The sequence below is a fragment of the Larus michahellis genome, chromosome 4 (assembly GCF_964199755.1).
Source record: "Larus michahellis chromosome 4, bLarMic1.1, whole genome shotgun sequence".
Taxonomy (NCBI): domain Eukaryota; kingdom Metazoa; phylum Chordata; class Aves; order Charadriiformes; family Laridae; genus Larus; species Larus michahellis.
Genome location: NC_133899.1, coordinates 57,613,277 through 57,636,668, shown reverse-complemented (window position 1 = coordinate 57,636,668; position 23,392 = coordinate 57,613,277). Strand labels below are relative to the sequence as shown.

The following is a 23,392-nucleotide window of genomic DNA, read 5'->3' as shown; positions in this document are numbered from 1 at the left end:
AGGTTACATAATAAAGACGTATAGATGAATTTAAATAAAAGATTGTCGTGTTTTATAGTAGTCACAAACAAAATCTGTCTTTTTAACTGGCTGGTGTTCCAGGAGTGCTATTTTACTAACATACTAACAGTACATGCTCTGAATACTTTACACAGATAAGAGTGGTAGCGGTGGTGCTGTTGGAAGGAGGGGGAAGGAGGGAGTTCTCTTTAAATCAGCCAGGAGAAAAAAAAAAAAGTTTGAGACTAATGGAAAGAACCTCTACTCCTTTAATAGAGCCTGCAAAATATATTCTCCAGGACTGATCAGCTCTGAAGGCTCTAGAGGTTTGATGATTGGAATGGCAGGAAATCACGCTTTCAGGACATAACGAATTGACTAGGCCATCCATCATTTGTTAGCATGCGCTGAAACGCTGGGTTTGTGTGCAGAGCTCTGTGATTTAGTAAATACTTGGGAGATGAATAGAGCTTACACACAAGGGAAGATATTGCTGTCCTTCAGCAGCCTTAGACACAGATCCCTGCTGAGAAGGCCGTCTGACAGCAGCTCATCAGTAACTGGCCTGTCACAGTCACTGATGCCCACCAGCCATCCCCAGTATATTAAATGCATTTTTAATATCTGCTTCAGTAGATTTAATGAAGAAAATTTAGTTTCCATACTCTGATCACTGCTTCCTCAAGTGTTTTAAAGCATTGAGTGAAGCACTTCCAAGAAAGGAACTGTGCTGATACCTGGAGGAGTTGATTGAAAATGAAAGTGAAACAGAATGCAAACAGGAATGTTATTGTCCAAGCAGTTTCCTTAAAGCAAAACAAAAACGTTCGGAAAAAGCAGTGATCTTAGAAACCATTGACCCTCTGCAGAGGGACATTATGCAGCAGGCTGTACAGCAGCAGAGATGCAGTGCTGGAAAAGGTGTACGCACAGTGGTTCTGTTTAGCGTGGCTGGGCTTGCCAAAAGGCATAATTGCATTTCCTACACTTTCAGATGTCAGTACTTGAATCAGATCATCGTTCTGTTCCAGCTTTCAGAGGCCTGAGAAGCGAGTGCCTATGAATGGAAGGAAGGGAATAGGTCATGTTTTTAATAACTAACATAGATTTTAGTTTGGGTTTGGCATTTTTCCGAGGGATGCAGTTGGTGAAAATCATTGTAGGGTTCCATGGTATTATTTAAACTGATGTAGGAAACAAATAATAAGACACAATGGAAAATAAAACTGCTATTTTTAAAACTTAGCAGGCTCATTCAGTACTGACATTCTGCTTGTAAGGATTGTATGGAATTATTTTTTTAACTTTGTAGCAAATGATAAGATCCGTTGCTGTCCATATATATAGATAAACTTCATAGTTTGAATTTCCTGGGAACTTTCAGGGAAAACTTCTGTTTACATGAAGGCACATATGTTGGTTTTCATTTTCTAACGAGATTCAGTGCTTACGATATTTACTTCAAGACAGCAAGACAAACAACTCGATTTTGTTGCAAACATCTATTTGAAACATTCACTTCTTGAGCTTTTTTTCCCTCAGGAATCCATTCTGTGTTCACAGAAGAGAAAGCGAGTGCCGAATGAGACCTATAAATTTGATTCTCGTATGTGTCAAAACAGTAATGTATTAAATGCATATTATTATAAAAATTTAAGACGTGTCCTAAACACTTACATTTTTATAACACATGACAATATTAAATAATACATTTTCTTGTTAGCATCTGTTTGCTGTCATTGTTGGCAGGACCTATGATTTATTACTTAAATTAATGACTACAACCATTTTGGTCCTGATATATGCCCCTAAGCTTATCACATCACTTAATAAAATAACATATATGCTTCTATGAGAGTCATTTTTTAATTGTTTATTCCTTTAAGTTCCTGGTAAAAATAATGTATCTCTTTGCAATGTGAAAGTCTCAGAAGCTTGTATTATACTTCAAACTGAGTGAAAAAATGGTAAGGATTAATTTCTGTAGGAATATGGAATACAGTAACTGATCCCACTAAAATTTTCTTCTAAGACAAGCCTAGTAGAGTATTGGTGCCAAAAAAACCAACAGCATTGGAAACAGAGTGGAAAAATACTGCTCTGTTTTCTTCAGATCCAGTGATGGTTAAAAGCCTTGTTCATTTGTTTGTTTGACTAATTGGTACCATACAAGTAGATTTCTAACTCCCATTGGCATGCTAAGATTTCACGCTCTATCATTAGTTTTCAACTTGTATTTCATGGAGTCCTTGTTGTCCATGGACTTCAAATGGAGAATTTAAAGTAAATGAACTTCTTGTCAGCAGGCTTAAATTTGCCAAAGAGGAATCTGTGCCTGTTGTGGGAAAAACATTTTGGTTTGTGAACCCCTTAGGTTGAAAACTTCTGTTTTGTCAGCAACTAAAGCATTTTTGTGTTTTATGGTTTCTTTTCATACATGTTTTCTAAAATTCTAGTATCCATAATGTTTTGAATGAGGTAGTGATGTGAATGGGATACACTATCCCTTCCAGTGCACACTGCAGGATATCCAGTAGCCTGATTGATAGTGACAGTCTCATTGCCTTATGCTGGAGAATTCTTGAACTTCAGTTCCCTGCTTTATCCTTCTCGCCTGAATAGGATATTTAAGCAAGTGTTGCTCTCCATCCAAACTGGCAAAATGGCTTCAATGTGGTGCTGAAGAGGACTTCATTGTTTGTGCGAATCTCCTCTATTTGCATATCTGTATCTATATGCCTGCAAGGTCTTGGAAGCATTGATAGTATTGATTTACAGATACCTCCATAAGCTTCAACACTGAATAAAAATGTCCTAAGATAGCACACATCATTCTTCCACAGAAAACAGAATGTTGTCAAATATTTCTTTGAGTAAGACCCATGTGATAGCAAAGGTAGTCTCTTGTGTATTGCAGCCTGCCTGAAAGCATTTCAAAGACAACATAAAAACTGTGACCAAAAGAGAGGTAATACTCACTTCTGTGACTGAATTTAATGTAAAGGGTCTTTTGGAGTTCCTTATTGTTATTGAGGACCCAGACAGCAGTAAGGACACCATGTATCTGTCTCTATTTCCCTTTGTGGTTGGCTAGGAGGTGGCAGAACTTCTTACCGGGCCACTCTTGGTACTAGTAACGGCCAGTTCATTATTGCACTTCTTCTGTGGAATGCAGATGTATATTACGAGGCTACAACTGGAGCAAAGTACAATAACTCATAGCCGGAAAGTAAGTGTAGGTTCCTACAAATGAAAAGGCTCTTGAACATAGCCATTTCCAGCATTAACATAAAATGCATGTTGTCAATGCAACTGTCCTTCAGTTTTCAACACAACTGATGAATGTGTCTTCCTAGACAAGTGCATTGTATTGGATACACAAAATATAAAAAGATACAAATAATGCATAAGCTAGATTTCTGTTTCTTACAGAGCTTAAAAAGGAAGATTTGCTTTGACCAATTGGCAGGTACTCCAATAGGCCAAGCAAGTTCCGTTCCAAATACAGTGTTTAATGACCTCATTGCAATGCGTTATCTGACACAGGAATATGTTTTCCTTTATCCTGTTATTAGAAACGGGAGAATTTAATTATTGGCCAAAAAGAGAAGTTGGATTACATTTTTTTATCTCATTTGTATTGTGTTCCTTTGACATCAGTGGTCTGAGAGAGAAAAAGGAAAATGGTCCTTTATGGAATACATGCATGGTTCCAGTCTAAACATTCTTCTAGCCATATCTATCTGTTTGGTATGTCCTCTAACTGCAGAGGGGTTTTTTCCAAACAAATCCCATTGGTTACCCGACTATTATCTGCAAGCTTCGTGCTTACACTTTTTGTATTAATTTACTATTTAGACACAGACCTCACCAGTGACAGGCTATCATTCTTATACATGATTATTTTTGTGGTTTTGAGGTTTCTGGATAGAGAATTTTGTCCATTTATCTGGGTGTAGGTGCTTGCCATTCTAACATTTAAAATCTCAATAATGTAAAAGTATTACTTAAATGTTTCAGCTACTGTGTAGAAATTAATATATTTGTATGTTGACAGGTTTGGGCTGGTCAACATGTTTCACATGCCAATTGTTTGCTTCAGTGGTTTTTTTTTAATTCTTAGCTCTCTAGTCTCTTCATCAAGAAGGTATATATCTCTCCATCAATGGAACTTTGCATTAGTGGATCAGGACGTTTACTGAAATAACCAGTTAAAATTATTAAAATATGCAGTGGAAAGCAATGTGCTTATTTTAATGTGCTTCTGAATATCAAATGCAAATAAAATGGTATATAGACATGGAGCCATTTGTTATATTTTAGTATATGAAGCAATAGCTGTGTAAACCTTAACCTCATAATTTTGCAAGTTCCACTTTGTCATGTAGCTGTAAAAGGTAATCAAAATAAATCATGGAAGATGAAGAAATATTTTCTAGGGCTTTCTGTATGCTTTCAGAAGTGGCGCTTGATCCATGAAATTTTAGTAAGCATATTAAATAATACAATATGATGTGCAACATGTCAGGTCTGATAAATTATTTTGTATAGGACATTTATACAACATATGGTGAGCTGCTATGTGAACAGCTTAATGACTAAATTATGTTAATCTTTCTTGCCATATTTACTTTTCATTTAAAAAAAGGGCGTTTTCAAATTTTTATTTTACTTTTTTGATCATGAGCAGATACAAGAAAGGTGTAGGTCATCTCCAAGAAGCCGTGACAGTGATCCAAGGTTCCTCAGCTGTGCGGTGTACATAACACAGATGTTGGGAGAGTCATCTGTCAGCTATGCCTCTCCTATGGAGTTAAAGTTCTAGGGGGAAAAGAATTCGACACAGTGCTGTCACTGTTACATTTTCACAATAGAAGAGCATGCAAATATTCAACCTCCTGCTTAGCAGTAGTGCCCTGTCTAATGTCTGTGCTGGTTAGAATAAAAAAATAGTGGGTGCATCTAGGGCTCATAGATCTGACAAAGGTCATGCTATGCTGGGCATTTGAATTGGAAATTGTCTGGACTTAGATTTTATAAAGCTCCCACTGTTGTCGGGGAAAATTTCAGCAGGGTTTTGTCCCTGGAGAGGCCTCTTAGGCCCTTTTCTGTCCTATGAATGAATTTAGATGTGAGGGTTTCTTCTGCCTTAAAACTGTTAAGTTCATTTTGCATACATCCCCAGAGAGAAAAACTGGCAGATGCTTTTGTCTTGGAAGTGTTTAAAAGAAAACTGCAGAACAGGAACAAGGGAGAGAAGGGGCCCTGTGTGGAGTCCCAGAACATTTTGGAAATGGCCAATATGCAGTTTTCATCAGTACTAAGGCGGGGCACAATATGGTGCCTGTAGCTCACTAGGGAATATGAATGTTGATTAAGCATACTCCCAGGCTTTGAAATCCTGAAAGCAGTGTCAGAATAATGGATGTTGAGCAAATGTCAAGCATTTGTTAATTTCTCTGTTATTTGGAGTTTATCTACCATGATCAATCAAATAAACTAGTGCTTCTCTGTTGTGGCATGTGTCATTGATATGGTGATTAGGTGGCTAGAGAGGCCTTCTGCCTTTTTTTTTTTTTTTTTTAATCCAGGTAACAGATCACATATGAACAGCCATAACTTTAAGTTAAAGATTTGTTTGTGGTTGGTTTAGTGGAAAGTGGTGCATTAACAAAATACTTTGGGGTACTGAGAGAAAAAAGCATTTGCAGATCTGCTGTGCTAAAAATTACATTCATGCCTTTTTTTCCGTTATTTGGCCTTAAAGCTTTGCTGTTGTTGGGAAGGGGAAATTACTTCTAAATTAAAGTTGATAGAAGAAACTTTTACTTATTCTTAAAAGGAGAAGTTTGAAAACAAAGGATATCCACCCCAAATTAGTATTAATTTATGGTTTAGTACCCTTCTTCCCTCTAAATCTTTTGGTTTCTATAAACTAGGTCTTGACATCCCTATTTTTGACTGGAAAACATATTCAGATGCCCTTTAGTTAGAAGTGAAGGGGGTGACTCTTTGACTTTTGTAAGAATGCACACTATTTTATAAGAATATATCAGAGAAGTTGTTAGTTACTGACTAACATGCAGAAATGTAAACAGTCCAGTTCAGAAGATTTTTTTTTTTTTCTCCTATCTTCTCAATTTCCACTGTTTTCTGATGTCCTAGTTCTGCTAATTTGCCACTCTTAGAAGTTAGGTAACATACAAAGACCTGATATTTAAATGCAAAGAACAAATGAAAAATAATCTGGAAGGGGAAAAGGTTCTGTGGCCTTTGCTGCTTTACTATAATACAGAAAGACTTTAAAATGGGAGAGGATAGGGTTGGGATGTTTTCTGTGAGGCCATTTTGAAAGCTGCCTAAAAGATGTTAACAGTCAAATTTCACTGAATTCCAGTGAAGTTTAGTTACCCCCTTCTCATGGATTTTATTTTTTTGCAAAGTCTAGGCCTTATGTGTTTAATGTAAAGTCAGCAATGTATATTTTTATTATTTTTTTGACAACTCCCAGAAATTTAAGAAGTGTCAGTGAGTCGTGCCATATGACTTGCTGCATGTTGGGGTCATCTTCAGTTTATTTTAACATAGAACAAATGTTTGATGTTGAACTAGTTTTCCTTCTTCTTTGGCTTCCACATTTATTTAAAAAGGTCCCCAGGCCCATTCTACCAAGACTGGTCAAATTTTGCTGCTTAATGAAGGTGGTGCTATATGGTGAACCTATTGGCTGTTTACATCAGAGATGATTTTGTTCAGTTAGTGCATGGAATAAGAGTTCTCCTGGAAACCCAATCTTTTCTGTGGCACTGCAGGAAGCAAGGCAGATAGTCATTGTAGGGATTTTCAGAGCAATACAAAGAACACCAAAAACTAAATCCTTTGGAAAGAGGAGGAAGGGAAAGGAAAATCCTGCTGGTAGGAGTGGAAAAGAAGGTTAGAGAAGTTTTAGGATAGAATAATGTAGTATTGTGATCACCTCTTGTCAGATGTTCCCTTCGTATTGCCTGGCAGTTGTAGGTGGACAACTTTTTAAAAAAGAATGCTGAAAGACCACTAGTAAAAAGGAACAGCTGGATTTCCTTCTTAGTGTGTTTATGCCATCTTTGCAATAGGAAGTAGTGGCTTAAATTAGTTTATTCCCTATATGGCACAGCAAGCTATACCCCTCAGGCTGAAAGTAGACTTTGTAAATATCTGCATATATGGTACAATAACTTACAGGTACAAGACAAAGTACTGTACTGTCGACTAGCTAGATAGGCAAGCATTATTATCTTTTTTGCCTTTTGTTTTGTTTTTGAATTGTGAGTGGCTTTAAAATCATAAACTTTTAAATTATAAACTCTGCTTAGGGCTTAAGACTAAAAATCTCAAGGGGACTAGCTATAAATGGATTAATTTCTTGCCTTAAGACTGTACCGTTCCCAAAACTGGAATTTACTTAAAACTACTCTCTGTATCATCCATGTTTGATAGAGCTAAAATTCTTTAAATTATATCCTGTATGGGAAACATTAATAAGATTCTGACTTGTTTAAGGAATTAACAGTTTTGATTGGATTACTGGAAGCTTTTTTGACTTAAGGTGTACACTTTTTACCCTGGAGATAGCTATGCAACAGTGTGTGTGCCTGACATGTGATGCATGCAAATGCTAAATACAGTAGCAGCATGAGGCAAGTGTCATTAACAGTAATTTATGTAATGAAAGCCACCTGGCTGTCTTCGTAATTAATTGCTTGTAAATAATAAATTTAAATATAATTTATAGTTTTCTAAATTTGATTATATATTTTTAGGAGCAAATTGTTTAAGGGTGTTTGGGGATTTATTTAGTTTCAAATTGGCAAAGATATGCTTTTTACATACAGGCTAATTTTTTAATGTAAAATGAACAGTCTAATTAGCTTCAAATTGCCATTCACTCATAAAAATAGTTTTCCAAAGTTAAATTTAAACATCTAATTTATGCAGGACAATATAGGTTTGAAGAAAAAAGTGTAAAGTAAATGATTCTCCCCTTTCTCCACAGTCAGGAAATTTAGGATTGGAGTCTGTAAAACTTCTCTTGACAAGGTATTCTATAATACAGTTTTTTTCCTGGGGGCTAAGGGGAAGTAGCACGATAGAGTTATCCAAGCAAAATAAGGAAGATGAACACAAAGTGAATATATCAAATATATCTTTCCAGTAATAGCGTACTAAGTGAATGTTTTTTCAATGTATGGACCTTGGCCCTATCAAGAGGGCAGATAGGAAAGGTGAGGGATAAATCCCTGGTTTAAATTGTGGTTTCTTTGCCTTCACTGCTTGTTGAGGTCCATTGCTGTTGCAGCCTAGGAGCATTTTTCTTTGCACAACCATCAACAGATAACTACAACTTTTGTGTATTTTTGTCTAATGGTTCAACATTTAGATTGTGGTACTAAGAAAAAGAGTTCAAACTTGCAAACATGTTTTTTGTATAATTTTAACTGAAGTAAATTGAAACAAAGTGTGGATGATGTTCAGTTAAGTGCAAACTAGGAATTTTCAGAGGTTTTGCTTTTTTTTTTTTTTTTCCTCAGTCTCTGGTGTGCTGCTCTATGCCTCTGCTTTGGGATGTGTTCACTGATTCTTTCCTGGATATTGAGAAACTTTTCTTCTTGCTAAGTAACTCATAGTAGTTGAGGACAGGGACATAACAAATCATCTGCTTATGTTAGTCTCAAGCTTTCCTTTTTTTTATTTCATTTTCTGAGAAATTCTATTGGTAGAGTTAAAAGGAGAATTTTAGACAATACCGGGAGATGGAGATGTGGAGGACAAGTACTGTGATTATCAAGGCGTATGTGGGAGGCATAGCCTGTTTACTCCTGTCAGTTTCTTTTATCAGTGGACTCCCTGACTAGTTGATCAAAGGGTACCAGAGAAATTCTGGTATGTCTAAGGTGAAAAGATTCAATAATCATTGAAGTCTGATGTCAGAATATTTGAAAATATTAATTTCATGTTTCGGCACTGACATTGTATTTTTTAAACCTGTGTTGTGAATATATTTTGGTTCTGTATCACATCTGAAAATATTTTTCAGCTTAAAAATTGAACCTTACAAAATTGTTCTGTGCTTGTATGGAAGAGACTTTACTTGAAACATTAGTGAAAGAGTATTTACTTACAAAGGTCTCTGTGTGGGTTTGGCATTTAAGTAGGTTTCAAACATTCATGCAACAAGCACTGTGCTGTTTAACTCTGGAAAGAAAAAATATCAGAACAATGTCTCAGGCAAATTACTATCTATTTTCTGTACTTGCTTAGTAAGATAATAAGACCAAAAAGTAGTTTCTTTTCATTTGGAAATACCACTCTCCTGTTCCTGTGTTTTCAGAGTTCCATTTTTAACCATAATATCTGTCAATGTTTATCCACTGTTAAAGTATAATATTGTTGTTCTCATGGTAAGCATATATCTATGAATGGAAAAAATGTGCGTGTCTTTATTCTGACTCCTCTTTTCATTTTGGGGGCCTGATCAAAAATACTTTGTAATCATTTGAATATGGCATATTTTGAGTTACACTTGTATTACGCTATTGGAACTTAAATTTCTGTGTTGTGGGTGAAAGAAGGTGGAATTTATCTCTGCAAAGAGCTAGCATTATTTTGTGATCATTGTCTGTATTGATAATTTGTGTTTACCTCTGCATTTTATTTTTTTTGTGTCTGATACAGATTGTTCATAGTCTGCAGTTGTTTTAAAATATATTGGCCGTTACAACAGACACCAAAAAATGAGGTGTCTACAGGAAGAATTGGTGCCCTGTTCTTAAAGGAACATCTAAGTCTTTCTAAATGAAAAATCATTCAAACAGTATCTAATACTGGCAATTTTCCTCTGTCTGCTGCTAGAACTTATTGGCCAACTAGGTCAGACATTATTAAAGTTCAAGTGGCCCAGTGGGAAAAGTAATGGCCTTATGCTACTATGAATTTTAAATGCTGCCATTTCTATGTATTGCACCATCATCTGTTCTCGCACATCACTAAATTGTATAGAAGTTGTGGGACCAACCAGTGTCAAGGTCATAGAAGTGATGACTCTTCTCCAGTAGCCTTCTCCGAGCTTTGTCATACAGTTACTCTCATAACCCTGGCTATAGGCAGCCAAGTTGTATGCACATGCCTGCATTTAACCTTTTTATTATCATTACATAGTGTTAAGCCTGCAATGCAGGATGTCTTTTTCCTTGAACTCTTTACTTTTGGGTTTTATTTTTGATCCAACCAAAGGTATGAAATCGACTTTGATGAAAAGACAATTTTTAGTAAGTGGTTTGTATTTAAACCTTTTGAGTTGAGCTGTCGTACAGTTTATTGAACTGGATATCAGAGAATTTCAAAATTGATTAATGCTTAGTTCTGTAGATGTGCTTGAATTTTATCTAGATTTTAAATGCGGTGGTACTATGTCTGAAATGAGCATATCAGCAGGTACTTCTTGTCATATATATATATTTATTGAATTTTTATAGTATTAATATATTTGTAATGGGAGTATTTCCCCAACGACACTGTATTGGCTTTGTAGTTCCCAAAGTAGTAGCTACTGATAATGTTTCATTGTATAGAAGGCTTTTTATGCAGAGATAATAAAACTGGTTTTGTATCCCAGACTTGAACTGGTGTAACTGGAAAGCTGTAACATTGCAAGATAGCCACTTTACAGAAGTTACTGTGTTGTAACTAAGACTTAGGTACTTTTATGTCTCTTAGTTACTCCAATTCAAACTCATATATTGATCTAGACACATCTATTGACACACACGCATATATATAGACACATGTATTGATTTAGGTTAAATTAGTAATTCACTGACTTCCGGTAAATCAACGTTAAATTTGTGAATGATAAAGTACAAATGTGTACAGAGACAATAATCTGCTTTTTGAGAATTTTCATTCAGAGAAGTGATCACAAGCATATTAAAACTTTAGGAAATATTTTAATATTAAGAGCTGCAGTGAAGAGAGGTTAAAGCCATAACTATTCTAGAGGTCAGTGAGTCTCCCTCCCTTGTTTCATGTTCTTCAGTGCTTGGGTGCATCTAAGCCTAATGGTTCTCAGGCTTTGATAGGCCTTTGTTATTCCTGAGCCTTTCTGGATCCTCATGTGGAATGATTTGGATTACTAATAAGCCTTTTTCCCATCCTGATAATCCTGACACGTAGAAGAAATTCTGAGAATCCACTAGTAGTCACCTTCTCTCAGGTGGGAAGTTCACCATCAGGCTGGCTTTAGTTCATTTACAGGTGTAACTGTGGTGCTTTTTATCCTCCATCCTGCAGTTCTGGGAAGCCAAGGAGGCTCTATGCATCTGTGCACGTGTTATGCATTTGAACCGATGCCGCTAGATCTATTTGAAATCCACTATTGACAGAGTTTTTAGAAATAAGAGCAGACTAGTTAGCATGTGATAAGCAGTACAGCAACATTGCTTTCTTTAGGAGTCCCTGTTCCAAAGTGCGTGCAGTACAGAAGTTGAGAATTGAAAGGCTGTTTGTGTTTCTTTCATGTCTTTGATAATGTAACAGGAAAAATGTATTTTAGACACACATTCTGGAATTTCAGGGTAGCTGTGAGGAGGATTCCCTTTCCACCCCCAGTCATTTAAATTTTTCAAGTATATGTATTTATTTCCTCACAAAGATTCTTAATCTAGCATGGCAGCACCATGCAAACCTACCCCTAAATTGTATGTGTTACTTTTATTTTAAAGCTCAATATTGCATTAGCAAAAATATTTAAAAACTTATTATACATGGAAAGGGAAAGTTCTTTTCCAGTTATTAGAAATGAGAGACTCTTGCTGTCTCTGCAAACATTTCATGAAGGGAAGTGATTAGCAGCACATACTGATACTGGAGACTGTGGAAGGAAAGAAACAATTTCTCCCCGTACCTGAATATCTGTAATACCCAAGTGCAGGGTTGTATGCACTTCCAAGAGAAGGTTTGACACTGCTGCGTGGGGATACGTAACACCTGAATTTTGGAAACACAGCTCCTGCCCTCATGTTCATTTTTTTTAACCAATGTATTTATTGTCATAACAAGGTGGAATTTCCATTTTATGAAAGGGAAGCAATGAAGCAATGTTCTTTGTAGATTTCATTTGTTAAAAAAAAAGTAAATCAAGGCTATTCTCCCTATATATAATATATATTTGTATTGTGATGGGCTTTGCTTTCCCCCTGCTTGTCTCTGCTGTGAATAGTCACTGGATTAAATACCGCTGTTCATATTTACTCTTGATATTTTTTATGTACAGATCTCTCTAGATCTTCTTCCTTTGTTCCACAGTAAAATACATGAAATGTAAAGCTGAATTTTCAGCCTTTCTATTTTAGGCAAAAAGTGTGGAGTTAAAGGTGGGGGAAAGGAAGTTCAATTTGAAATGAATAGATGAAGCAAGTGGAAACTTGGTTTTGTACCTAAAATTATATTTTTTTCAGTAATGTTAGAAAATAAAGTAGAAAAGTGTAACTTCTATCTTATCCCTAAATAATTAATTATTTGCAAGGGCTGATAATACAGTATTTGCACAAGTTGTCATGTTTGGATTTTCTCCTGGTGAGGCTGGAGTAGATAGCAAATATTAAGTTGAACAGCACCCCAAGTCTTGGCTAGATCTGCAAGCCTGCTTTGTTGAGAAGATTATTTGACCCAATTAAATTATTTTCATCCTTACTAGCTCCTTCTTGGCCTGAGTTTTTTATCAACTCTAGTTATGAAGCACTGATCTGCATCAGTATATTGTCTATTACTAGTTTATATATGAATACTCATTGCAAACCAAAGCATTTCTGAAATATTCTCCATGGATGATAGCATTCCTCCTCTACCAAATTCTGGGATTCATTAAAAGGCAATGGTGTAAATTTTATTCTAAAATATTAAATGACCAAAAGGCATATTCTTTTTCCAGCACCAGACTTGCAGTTGCCTTTTTAGATTGACTGACCTCTAAGATCTTAGAGATAATTTCTCTTACCCCTTGTTCTGGCCTGACTTGGGCATCCCATTCTAAATGTGGATGGACTTTGATATCTGTAATACTTCTTTTTTTATTATAAGCAAATTTTTATATGTTTGTATCATTTGGAACCTAGAAATGACATTTCATTTATTTAAAATAAAAGTTCTTTTCCTTTTTGAAAAATTGGCATTTTGTAACAGATTGCAGATTTCACATTTTTCTGCCTAAATCCAGCTATATATTGACAGGAACACAAAGTGCATCAGGCATTCAGACATCAACACAGAGTAACAAAAGGTAAATTGGTTCATTATGAATGCTGGTGTATAAGAAAAAGAGGATATTTGAAGAGCAAGGCTGGTTGCTTTGAACAGAGCTCTGGAAGTTAGATCCATTACCATCTGGAATTGCAGAAGGAAATGTTTCCGTGGACGTGGCTGCTACAGAGCTTAAGAGGAAAGTTTACTTGTCTTCCTGGAAAATAGATTTAGTTCTACAGGATGGATAACAAGTTAATTTATTAGTTATTTAAACTAGGTAGTACTTGGAATTATGAGTTTGGGGTTTTTTTTGTTTGATTGTTTGTTTCAGAAAATCAGCAAATCTGTACTTTGGCTCTGTAGTTGGTGCTCAACAAAAGAACTTGCTGGACATAAACGTGTCTATATCCCAATCTTTCCAGTGAGCCATGAGGCTTGCTATAAAGTTAATTCTGTAAGAGGCAATAATGCAGCACTGAAATGTCATTTTGAATAAAAGATATTTTCAGCGTTATGTTTGTTTTCCTAGGTATCTCAGCTGTATTAATTTTTCTGCTCATTTGCTGCTTTGAAATCCTGTATAGAAGCATCAGAGGATGGACAAAGCCCTAGGAATTTGGCGGCTCCTGTAGAAGTAATGATAACTTCCATGGCAGTATCCCTGCTGTCAGTATCAGCAGTTGTGAGCGTGCTGTCTTGCAGCGCAAATGCACGTTCATGACATTCTGTCCCCTCTCCAACTACACAATACTGTCTTTTTCAGCACTTTCTGAAACCATGATGTTTCAGTTTTCCGTCAATGGCATCTTACAGTAGATGCTCCAGCTGTGTTTTGAGGAGCTGTTTCATTTTGCCAGTAAATTGTGGCAATGGAATTGTGGCAAGGAAATGCTGAGTGGCAGATAAGTGGTTGTAGTGTTTAAGAGGACAACTATGTTAACCTGAAGAAACATGGAAGCAGCCATGTGAAGATACAAATCCACTTTGTCTGGGAAAGGAGAAAGATCTGGTAGTAAGGCTTGAAATTCTTTGTATGGTACTATTGAAATAATTCTCTTTGTCACACTCATAATGTTTTTGTACTGCAATCCAGTATATATCCAACTTGTTCAGTTACTGGACTGAATTTTTTAGTGTTTGTGGTAAGTCCTAAGTGATCTGAACAGCTGGAAGCATGGGAGAGGGCTGTTGGACTAAACTGAAGTAGAAGAGCAAAATGCAAGGACACCAAGGGAACAAATAAAATGGACAAAAGTCAGGAGTGTGAAGAGAGGGATAAGGACCTTAATTCTTTTTGATATACCAGTGGTTATAATAGGATAATTGTACAATGATTACCATAATTGAAAAGGGGATAGCCTAAAAATATAAAAATTGGTGTGTCAGTTGAAGAGAACTCAAACCAGAAATTCAGTTAAATGCTGTCCTGTTTTGTTTTGGTTTTTTCCACATCTTTTCTCCAAATTCAGATCTACCATTACAACCATGTAAATCTGCCAGATAATAATAGTTACGTGGAGAGCCATTAGGGGGCCATATGTATACAACTTATTTATAGCCTGCAGGGTTGTTTTTTTTTTAAATAAATCAACTTGAAATACCTTAGCTTTGCATAAGTATATAACCTGTCTAAGTATATAGTTTTAATTTCTTTCCTTTGTTCACCTTCTAATGATTACCTGTACATTTGAAGGTTGCCATAATTGGATGGTGCACCTTTGGGGAAGCATTGTGGTGCATATCTCCTGGCCTGTCTGTGAAGTGGTGTATATTTAAGAAAATTTAAATTCGTGACTAGATTGTAATTCATTTTTCTGTAATCCATGAATTTCACAAATCTGTATATTAGTCAGTTTATGTTGCAATCATTTTTCTACAGTTTGAACATTCAGTCAGTGAGTACTCGGGGTGAACATCCTCATGTGTAAAATACCAGAGATCAAGGCTCAGCTTACTGCTGTCACAGAGATGTTGCGCTGGGCAGACAAGGCCAAAATTCAGTGTTATGGCAAAGATGCTGGCAGCACAGGTATGGATAAGACAAGCTAGTAAGCTCATTATATAGTACTGCGTTAATCTGTTCGCTTTGTTCCTAATGCTTCAACTGGTTGGTTTAGAGGTAACTTTTCATATTGTGCTACATAGAGATACCATCTGTTTAAACCTGAACAAACCATTTAGTCATTCTGTGCCTCAGTTTTCCCTTTTCAAAATGGGAGTAAAACTTCCTTATCTTAAATTGGTATTTCTGAGGTATGAAAATTGCAAGGAGAAAGGCATTTAAGTATGGAGAGAACATTTACATTTGATGTACATATGATGTGATACAGGTGTTAAATTCACATACGAGAAATCTGGCAGTAGAGCAAGACTTTAGACATTGCTGGATCTTTGAACTACCTATGCTGTGCCTTAGTAGGTAAGTTCACGAAAGGAAAAATGTTAATTATTCATAATGCTTTGCTGTACCATAAAACTCGATTTATTGAGACTATAATTTGTTCAAGTTGCATGTAGTAGGAAAATATATCAGGAGTAATTAATTGTATTCAGGATGTGATGAGGTAGATATATCCACAGAGGACAATTGAAAACAGTAGCGGTGTGGTATTGATTGCCTTTCAGAGGGGAAAAAAAAATCTTGTCCCATTTCTAAATGTTAACAATTCAGAGAGAAAAATTCCCACTTGGGAAGAATGCTTTCCAGGTTGCTTCATTGCCAGGTGTTTGACATTGAGTGGAGCCTTAGATGAATGAAGCTTATGGCAGCTTTTGGAAATGACCGACTCCGGGGAATCTCTGCTTCCTGCTGTGAAAGTTTCTATTTTCAAAGCACATCAGTTTCAGTGGGAATGTTCCAGTGGTCCCATATGCTACTTCTGACAGAGGGGGAAGTTTTTAACCTGAATATGAGACAGCTACTGAAGAGGTTCCCTTGCTGCTAACAAAATGAATTTCAATATGTTGCCAATGAACAAGCGGCATGTTCCCAACTGCTGGTGGAATTTAACTCCATCAATTATTAATGGAAATTTTGCTTTGTTTTCCTTTTCGCCTGTTCCCTTTTAACTCAGCTACCTGCTCCTGATAGGACTTTGTGTGTTCTGAAGCTGAAAAGGGAATCACCCAAACAATATGATCGTTTGCTTTGAAACTCTTGCTATATTTTCCTCCCCTCCCTCGTACGCTCTCTCCTTGACCTAGCAGCAGGAAGCCTTTGTCTGAGGTGTTCATCTGGAACAACTTTTCCACACTTGTTTTCATGTTCTGTTAGATTACAGGGCAGCAGGCCTACCTTTGAAGCTCCCTTCTCTTTTGTTTCTTTGCAGTGCACTCCAGTAATTAACTTTGTCCTTCTTTTATTTGTTCCAGTCAATCGCAGTCCACTCTGCTGAGCATCTTCTCCCAGGAGTACCAGGTTAGAAGTTTTCTCCTTTGTGAGGGTTGACAGGTGCCTAATTGAATGATGAATGTCCCTTTATTTCTTTGTAATTGAACTGCCAGCTTTCTGATTGGTTTGGAGGATGTTCCCTTTTCCACATCAAGCACCGCCTGAGTCTCAGTGGATGGCTGCCAAGCCTACCCATCCATCTGTCTAATAACATCTAGCCTTTGCTTATTTGGTGGACCTGTAATAAATTATGCTAAACCATTATTATTCTGACAATAATAATTTCCCTGTGTTGCGTGGTTCCATGTGCTAAATGTTTGCTGACTTGCACTGTCAGTGCTGCTTTCCATTGCTGACAGAGATGATGATAAATGACCATTGCCGGAGTGGCAGAAGGCAAGAGAGGCAGAAAATGGAGTCATTTATCATGAGATGACAGGTGTCAGTCAAGTGGCAAGTCTCTATGGAATTACTTTTGGTAGTTTTTCAAATAAGTTGTTTTTAAGCAATGTTCTTCCTGGTTAAAAATGCCAATTGAATTGTAAAACTAGAGTGCACCAGACTTAGATGGAATTGAATTGAGGGAAAATTAATACAAAGGTTGAAAGAGAGAACAAGTTTTTCTTTGCCCTCTGCAGCCTTCAGTAAACTTATTTAGTTTCAATTATTGTGACCTTACTGGCTTTTACATATATGGTACATTGCAGTACAGTCTGAAGACGTTCAATTCAATAGGTAGATTGAATGTCATTTCTGTACAGTCTAAAAATATAGTTCAGTTTATATATCAAAGTGTAGCCAAGGAACATGTGTTTGGGTAGTGGTGATTTCTGTGTTTTGATCTATGACACATTTGTAAGACTCTTTGTTTGTTTTTTTGTTTTTCTAGAAACAAATCAAAAGAACACATGCCAAACATCACACTGCTGAAGCTATTGAAACTTACTACCAAAGGTATGACCTCCCCACCCCGGTTAAGAGTATCATCAAAACTCCTAATGGTTATGGCAATTATGAGTAAATTAGCTTATTAGCTTCTGAAGCTAATTTTCAATAAAAAAACCCAAAAATTTGGGATGAGGAGGACAGAATGGTTCACGTAAAAATGTTTTTTAGCGAAAATGCAGAAATTTTTCAGCTTTTGTTCAGTCTAATTATGAAAGGGTTTACTTCCCTGGCTCTAAGTCAGGATAAACAAATATTTTTGCAGTGTGTGTGGTAGCATTTATTATACATTGCCTATAGTTTGTAATTACAGGATTTCTGTGTCAAGACAAGTATTGATGATAACTTCCTTACAGCAAGGGAGCTTGTTCTGTTACAGTTGCTTGTACTTCTAAAACAACATTTGTGTTACATTACAAAAAGTTACATATTAAATTCATGTGTTGCCAGTTAAAGCACTAATTTTTAGATCACTCCTGTTTTATCAACAGAAGTGTCAGAAGTAGCTGTTAAGGGAGGATGAAAACCTTTATGTCATTTTACAGTATTTTACAATTGTTTGCATCTTAAGCTAATAAATTGTATTTGCTACACCTTATAGTTTGTCTGTTACTTCTACAGGCTTTACTAAAAGTGTTGCAATGACATAATTGGGGCATACTGATAACTGGTAAAGATATGCAATTAAAATATTACTTTGTAGACTGACATATCTGAGGAGCTTGCATGGCAAGTGAGTTCATATTTGTGATTATAGATGTCTGCTATTTATGCTTGATATTAATCTATATGAATCAGGAAAATAAACAAAAAGCCTTCATTTGTAAACAATTAACTGTGCTTCTGCAGAGTCATATATTTAAAACGTAAGCGCAACCTGATTATATCAGACACCGGTTTAGTATATCTACTGTGAATTGTGCTGTTTTGGGGGTTTGATTTTCTTTTTTTAGTAGTTGTATTGTTCTGTAAAAATTTGTGCCTGGATCACATTGCACTTTTCCTAGTGTTGATTCTTGTTTAGGAAGAATATTGGCTTAAAGTTTTGTTGTGTTAATAACCACGTGTATACAATACTATTTTTAATCACTTTTCACTAGCACAGTTTCAGTGAAGTGGCCTATGTTAATTGTAACTGCTGTGTAAGTAACCCTTTTCTTGGAACATATGTAAATAATTTAAATCACTTTTATGGTGTGTTACTGGTTCCAACAACTTAAACCTGAAACATGGGACCAAATTTTCCTTTATGCAAAGCAGTAGTTGTATTGGTGTCAGTACGGCTGTAGGTGTGATTAAGTTTGGCTCACATCAGGTAGGAGGATTTGGTCTCCTGTCCCCTTCTGTACTGTCTGAAGTATGATAGCAGTACATAACTAATGCATTATGTATGAAGCTATATGGTGGTGGTAGAGAAAATCATTCTTTATGCTATTTCTGGGTATTTCATATTGCAAATGTATTAACATGGCCGAATAAAATGCACATGTTTTAGAATCAGAGATGTTCTGGTTAATAGTTAGGAAACTCATCTCAATCCTGTTTTAGTAGATTTACTGTGTAGTATGTTTCATAAGCTACAGGGGCCGACTACTTGAGTCAGAAGCCCGTTTGAAATGCTTCAAGCATAAACATGACAAACATGTCTTCTCCTCTAGTCTTTTGTAGCATCCATCTTACCGTTGTAAACCCCACTCTGTGTGGTATGCTCCTTCCTATTCCCACTGACATACAAGCAGGTAATTGTGCTCCCGTTGCTTTCCTAAATCAGAAACTACCAATTTTTGAAGGCAGTCATTTCCAGTGGTCCCTGTTGGGAGCAAGTAGAAGTACAGTTGAGTGGAGTAGTTTCTGCTGCTATGCTGAGACTCACTAGTCTTAAATTTAGGCAAACACAAAGGCAAATTACGAGAAGGATCAGCAAGCTTTTCAGAACACTATTGCCATCAGCGTATGAGACCTGTTAGTCCATAATGGAATTGCCAGTAGCATTAGAAATAATCTGACAGAAAATGACTCCATTGTCGGCTGTAGCTTTGCTGTTCGATCAACTGGATACATGTTTTAGAGCATTAATCTCATGTAAATCTTCATGGTTAGGTATTTTGTTTATGATCTCTTCTTTTTTATTTCTGTTATAAATTTTCAATGTTTAAATATATACAAGGCATCTTGTTTTGTGTTTGTTAATGCAGAATTCAAATAGGTTACAGCAAGAAGCTTTTATCATTTCCTTTACTCATTAAGCCTCAGAATAACTTGCAAACAAAAAGCCCTCTAATCCTCTGTGAAGAGGTTTATGTAAAGGTGTTACACCCATTCCACAGAAAGGTAAAATGATAAAGAATTTTAATGTCTGTAACTAATAAGCAGAAGAATGGCTTCTGATGGATTGATAATGATAGAGCTGAAAAGGCTGTGGCCTTCTAATGATGTCAGTAATGATGTGCTATACGAATATAGATAGGATAAATGAGCAGGTTCAAATGTTGGTAACTATTGTTCTTTTTCCACATGGCTGCAAAGCACAAAGTGGCTTCCAATAATATAGCTTATTCCCATCAACTCCTGAGAACAGGTTTTAGGCATTATTGAAATGTTAACATCAAACAGTGAAAGTAACAGAAGTGAGGAAGGCAATATTGTGTGAAGTGATGGTCAGAAACGTCACTGTGTATCCATATTGGTCTAACACCCTTAACCAGAAACATTAAGCCTTTGCCATTGATAGGATAATGGCATTCTATCACCCTTTATTGGATCCTAAATATTTCTTCTTTTATTTTCTCTTTAGAATATTAATTTGGTTGTTAGACTCTGATTTCACCAACGTAAGCCTTTAGTGTTTAAACTACTGCCCAGGTGATAAAATTTGGATTAAATTTGAGATTTTATGGTTTTGTGCATAGTAGTGAATTTAATAAGATATAAAGTACATCTTCATAGTTGAAAGTCATGTGGAACCCAAAATCTTTACTGTGAATAACTGAGGTTTATTTGTATATGATGCATCTTTAAGTAGTACAGATGTAATTTATTTGTTTGTCGTTAAGACTTTTTTTTTAAATTTCTTGATTTATTGTGGGTTTTACTAGTGACTTAATTGAGATTGATATATCTTGTGGATGAATAGGAGACAACCCTGGAGAGTTAGTGATTGTTTAAAATACTTATTTCTTAAAAGATTTCCAATTAAATACTCTGAACTGGGATATTTTCCCCAAATAGAAGAGATTCGCAAGGGATGCTAACAAGTATAAGCTGGCCTTTTCTTGCCACTGCAGAATTACCTGGCTTTGTCTTGTCTAGGTACCTGAATGGGGTGATGAAAAATGCAGCTGCCCCTGTATTACTGGAGCTGGCCAATGAGGTAATCATCTTTACTTTTTTCTTTAATCTTCCAGTGTAAAACCTAAGGGGCATATCTATAGTGACTTTAGTGAGAAATGTAATTAACCTAAAAAAAATGGTTTCAAGGCACATTAGACATTTAAAATGGTTCCCCAGTCTGTTAGTACTTACAATAATTAGACAAAAAGCCCCATTTATTAATAAATCAGTTAATGTAATTAGTCTCCTAACTTCAAGGCAAACGTGTAAGAAACTCTGAATTTGTATTTTCCTGCAAATTTCACGCAGACGAGAGGTCTTTAATGCACAAACTTACTGAAAATTCCTACATTGATTAAATGGAGTTGCATCAGTTTTACTTATATTTGATTCCTTGTTCTTAATAACAAAACCCATCTAAGATTTATTTTTTTAAATAATAGGAAGGGTTAACACAGTTCATTTTCCTGACTCCGTTTATTTCTGTTCATACAGATTAGAGGATGGCTAATGAAAACTGCTTAATATAAAACAATTAAGCAGAATAAATTCCTCAGTATAGCCATTTCCTAGAAAAGCTGGTGTATGAGAAGTTCAGTATAGTTGCCATTAAAGTCTTGAGGAATATATTGATGCTGTTTATTAACTAGAATATGAATCTGTGTTACTTGCATTAAAAACTTCTATCTAAAGCACTACCTTAAAGAAGATGTAAAAAGTTTGAAAAAGTGGCAGTGAACCTCCTAAAAAAAAAAAAAAAAAAAAAATTTAAAATTGATGAAATATCTACCCCTTAAACTCTAAAATATTTATTTACAATATTAATAACAATACAATAGCTGATACTCCTTGGAACTGCTTATGCAACCCTCAAAGGGATAGAATGAAATGTATGCTGTTTTGTGTTGCATTTTAATAGAAAATGTAAGAAGGAGGCAGAAAATGAGTGTTTGCATTAAAAATGATACGGCACTACGAACATTAAGTGTTGCAGTAGCAGCAAGTTCTACATGTTACATTAGTAAGGAAGAATGGTTTCTCTCTCATGTACATTGCTGCAGCCAGCAAATGAGCAATTACCTATCAATTACTAGAAGGTTTTAATGGTCTGTGAAGTGTCCACATATCCTGATCATACAGTTAGCATAGAATAAAGGATTTATTTCATATTAGTGGTAATGTGTAGCTTCATATCATTTCTGGAAAAAATACGTTTTAAAGTACTGAGAATCAAATTTACTTTTAATAAATAAGTACAGTCTTATTAAGAATTTAGGTAAACAACCCGATTCATGATATATCACACCCATATTATATGGGAACTGTCATAAAAATATTTCAAGCACAAAGTAATATATCTGTTACTGGTTCTTTGTATATTTTTTTGCACTGATTTAGAGACGATGCATATAATTACTGACTCTAGTGAGCATATCTTTGTTTATATTATACTAATGCATTTTTGCAATTCAGATCAAAGATATCTGCAGTTCAGAAATAAATAAAAATTAAATCTAAGAGAAAGGGGAGATATACAAAGAACTTATCTGCTTCTGATTTTGTAGTAGCAGGTATATAAGAAAGGCAATGCATTTTGTGACTGCTGCCTAATGCATTAGGGAAATGTGGCAATAACCAGCACCAGATTACTGCTTCCAAACAATCAAGCTGCCATTTTTATATGATAGTTAATATTTAAATGACATACTCTTGCATCTGCTGACAATTGATGTAATGGTAATACTTTATGAGTCAATATATATTTAATCAGTGGAAACTGTAAAAATTGATGAGAAATATATAACATAGGTGCATTACAGTGTGTAGCAGCTCTGTTAAATAGGAAAAGCTCCATATTATTATCTTTTGGGTTTGTTTTTTTGAGGGTTTGTGAAACTACTTTTAATTCTTTTTTTAAAATTTGATTTGCCAACTTCTTCATATTGTATAGGTAGCGCAAAAGGACTAAAATAAATCTCATTTTTGTTAGATAGGAATAATAAAATTAGTCACTGTTCTCTTCATACAAATATTTTCAAGTGAGATTTGAAGCACTATGAATTTTACTTACATGCTAAATTCTGACATGAAGCATGATGGCCCTATTTCAAAGAAAGATGGACACATGATTAATATGAAAATTAGGGAGATGCAAGTACCTGAACTAATAAGGTAGTCCTTATTCAGGCTGGACTACCTTCAGTAATTTCACCATTTTTCATGTGTCAGCTCTGATGTGGGTTACTGGAAATAAGCAGCTCCGTGGAAAGCATTTCTCTCTACTTGGGGAATTTAAGGGCATCCAAGTACATACATATTTGGAAAAAAATGTATGCACAAATGAAGCCACCTTTTTTTGTCTAGTTACTAAATCAAGATAAAATTTTTGTATTAATATTGAACTTGAAAACGCATCAAGAAAAATTCACTGTGTCAATGTGTAAGCAAGGT

At 35.6% G+C, this 23,392-nt stretch overlaps 1 protein-coding gene across 4 annotated transcripts in view; it reads left to right on the top strand.

Moving 5' to 3' along the window:
- CDIN1 (CDAN1 interacting nuclease 1) overlaps positions 1-23,392 on the top strand; it is a 126,761-nt gene that overhangs the window by 9,678 nt on the left and 93,691 nt on the right. For all 4 annotated transcript variants that reach the window (XM_074585028.1, XM_074585027.1, XM_074585030.1 and 1 more), the window contains exons 2-4: positions 16,648-16,693; positions 17,556-17,620; positions 20,921-20,981. In XM_074585028.1, coding sequence (XP_074441129.1) covers positions 16,648-16,693; positions 17,556-17,620; positions 20,921-20,981 — 172 coding nt within the window. The remainder of the gene's footprint in view (positions 1-16,647; positions 16,694-17,555; positions 17,621-20,920; positions 20,982-23,392) is intronic.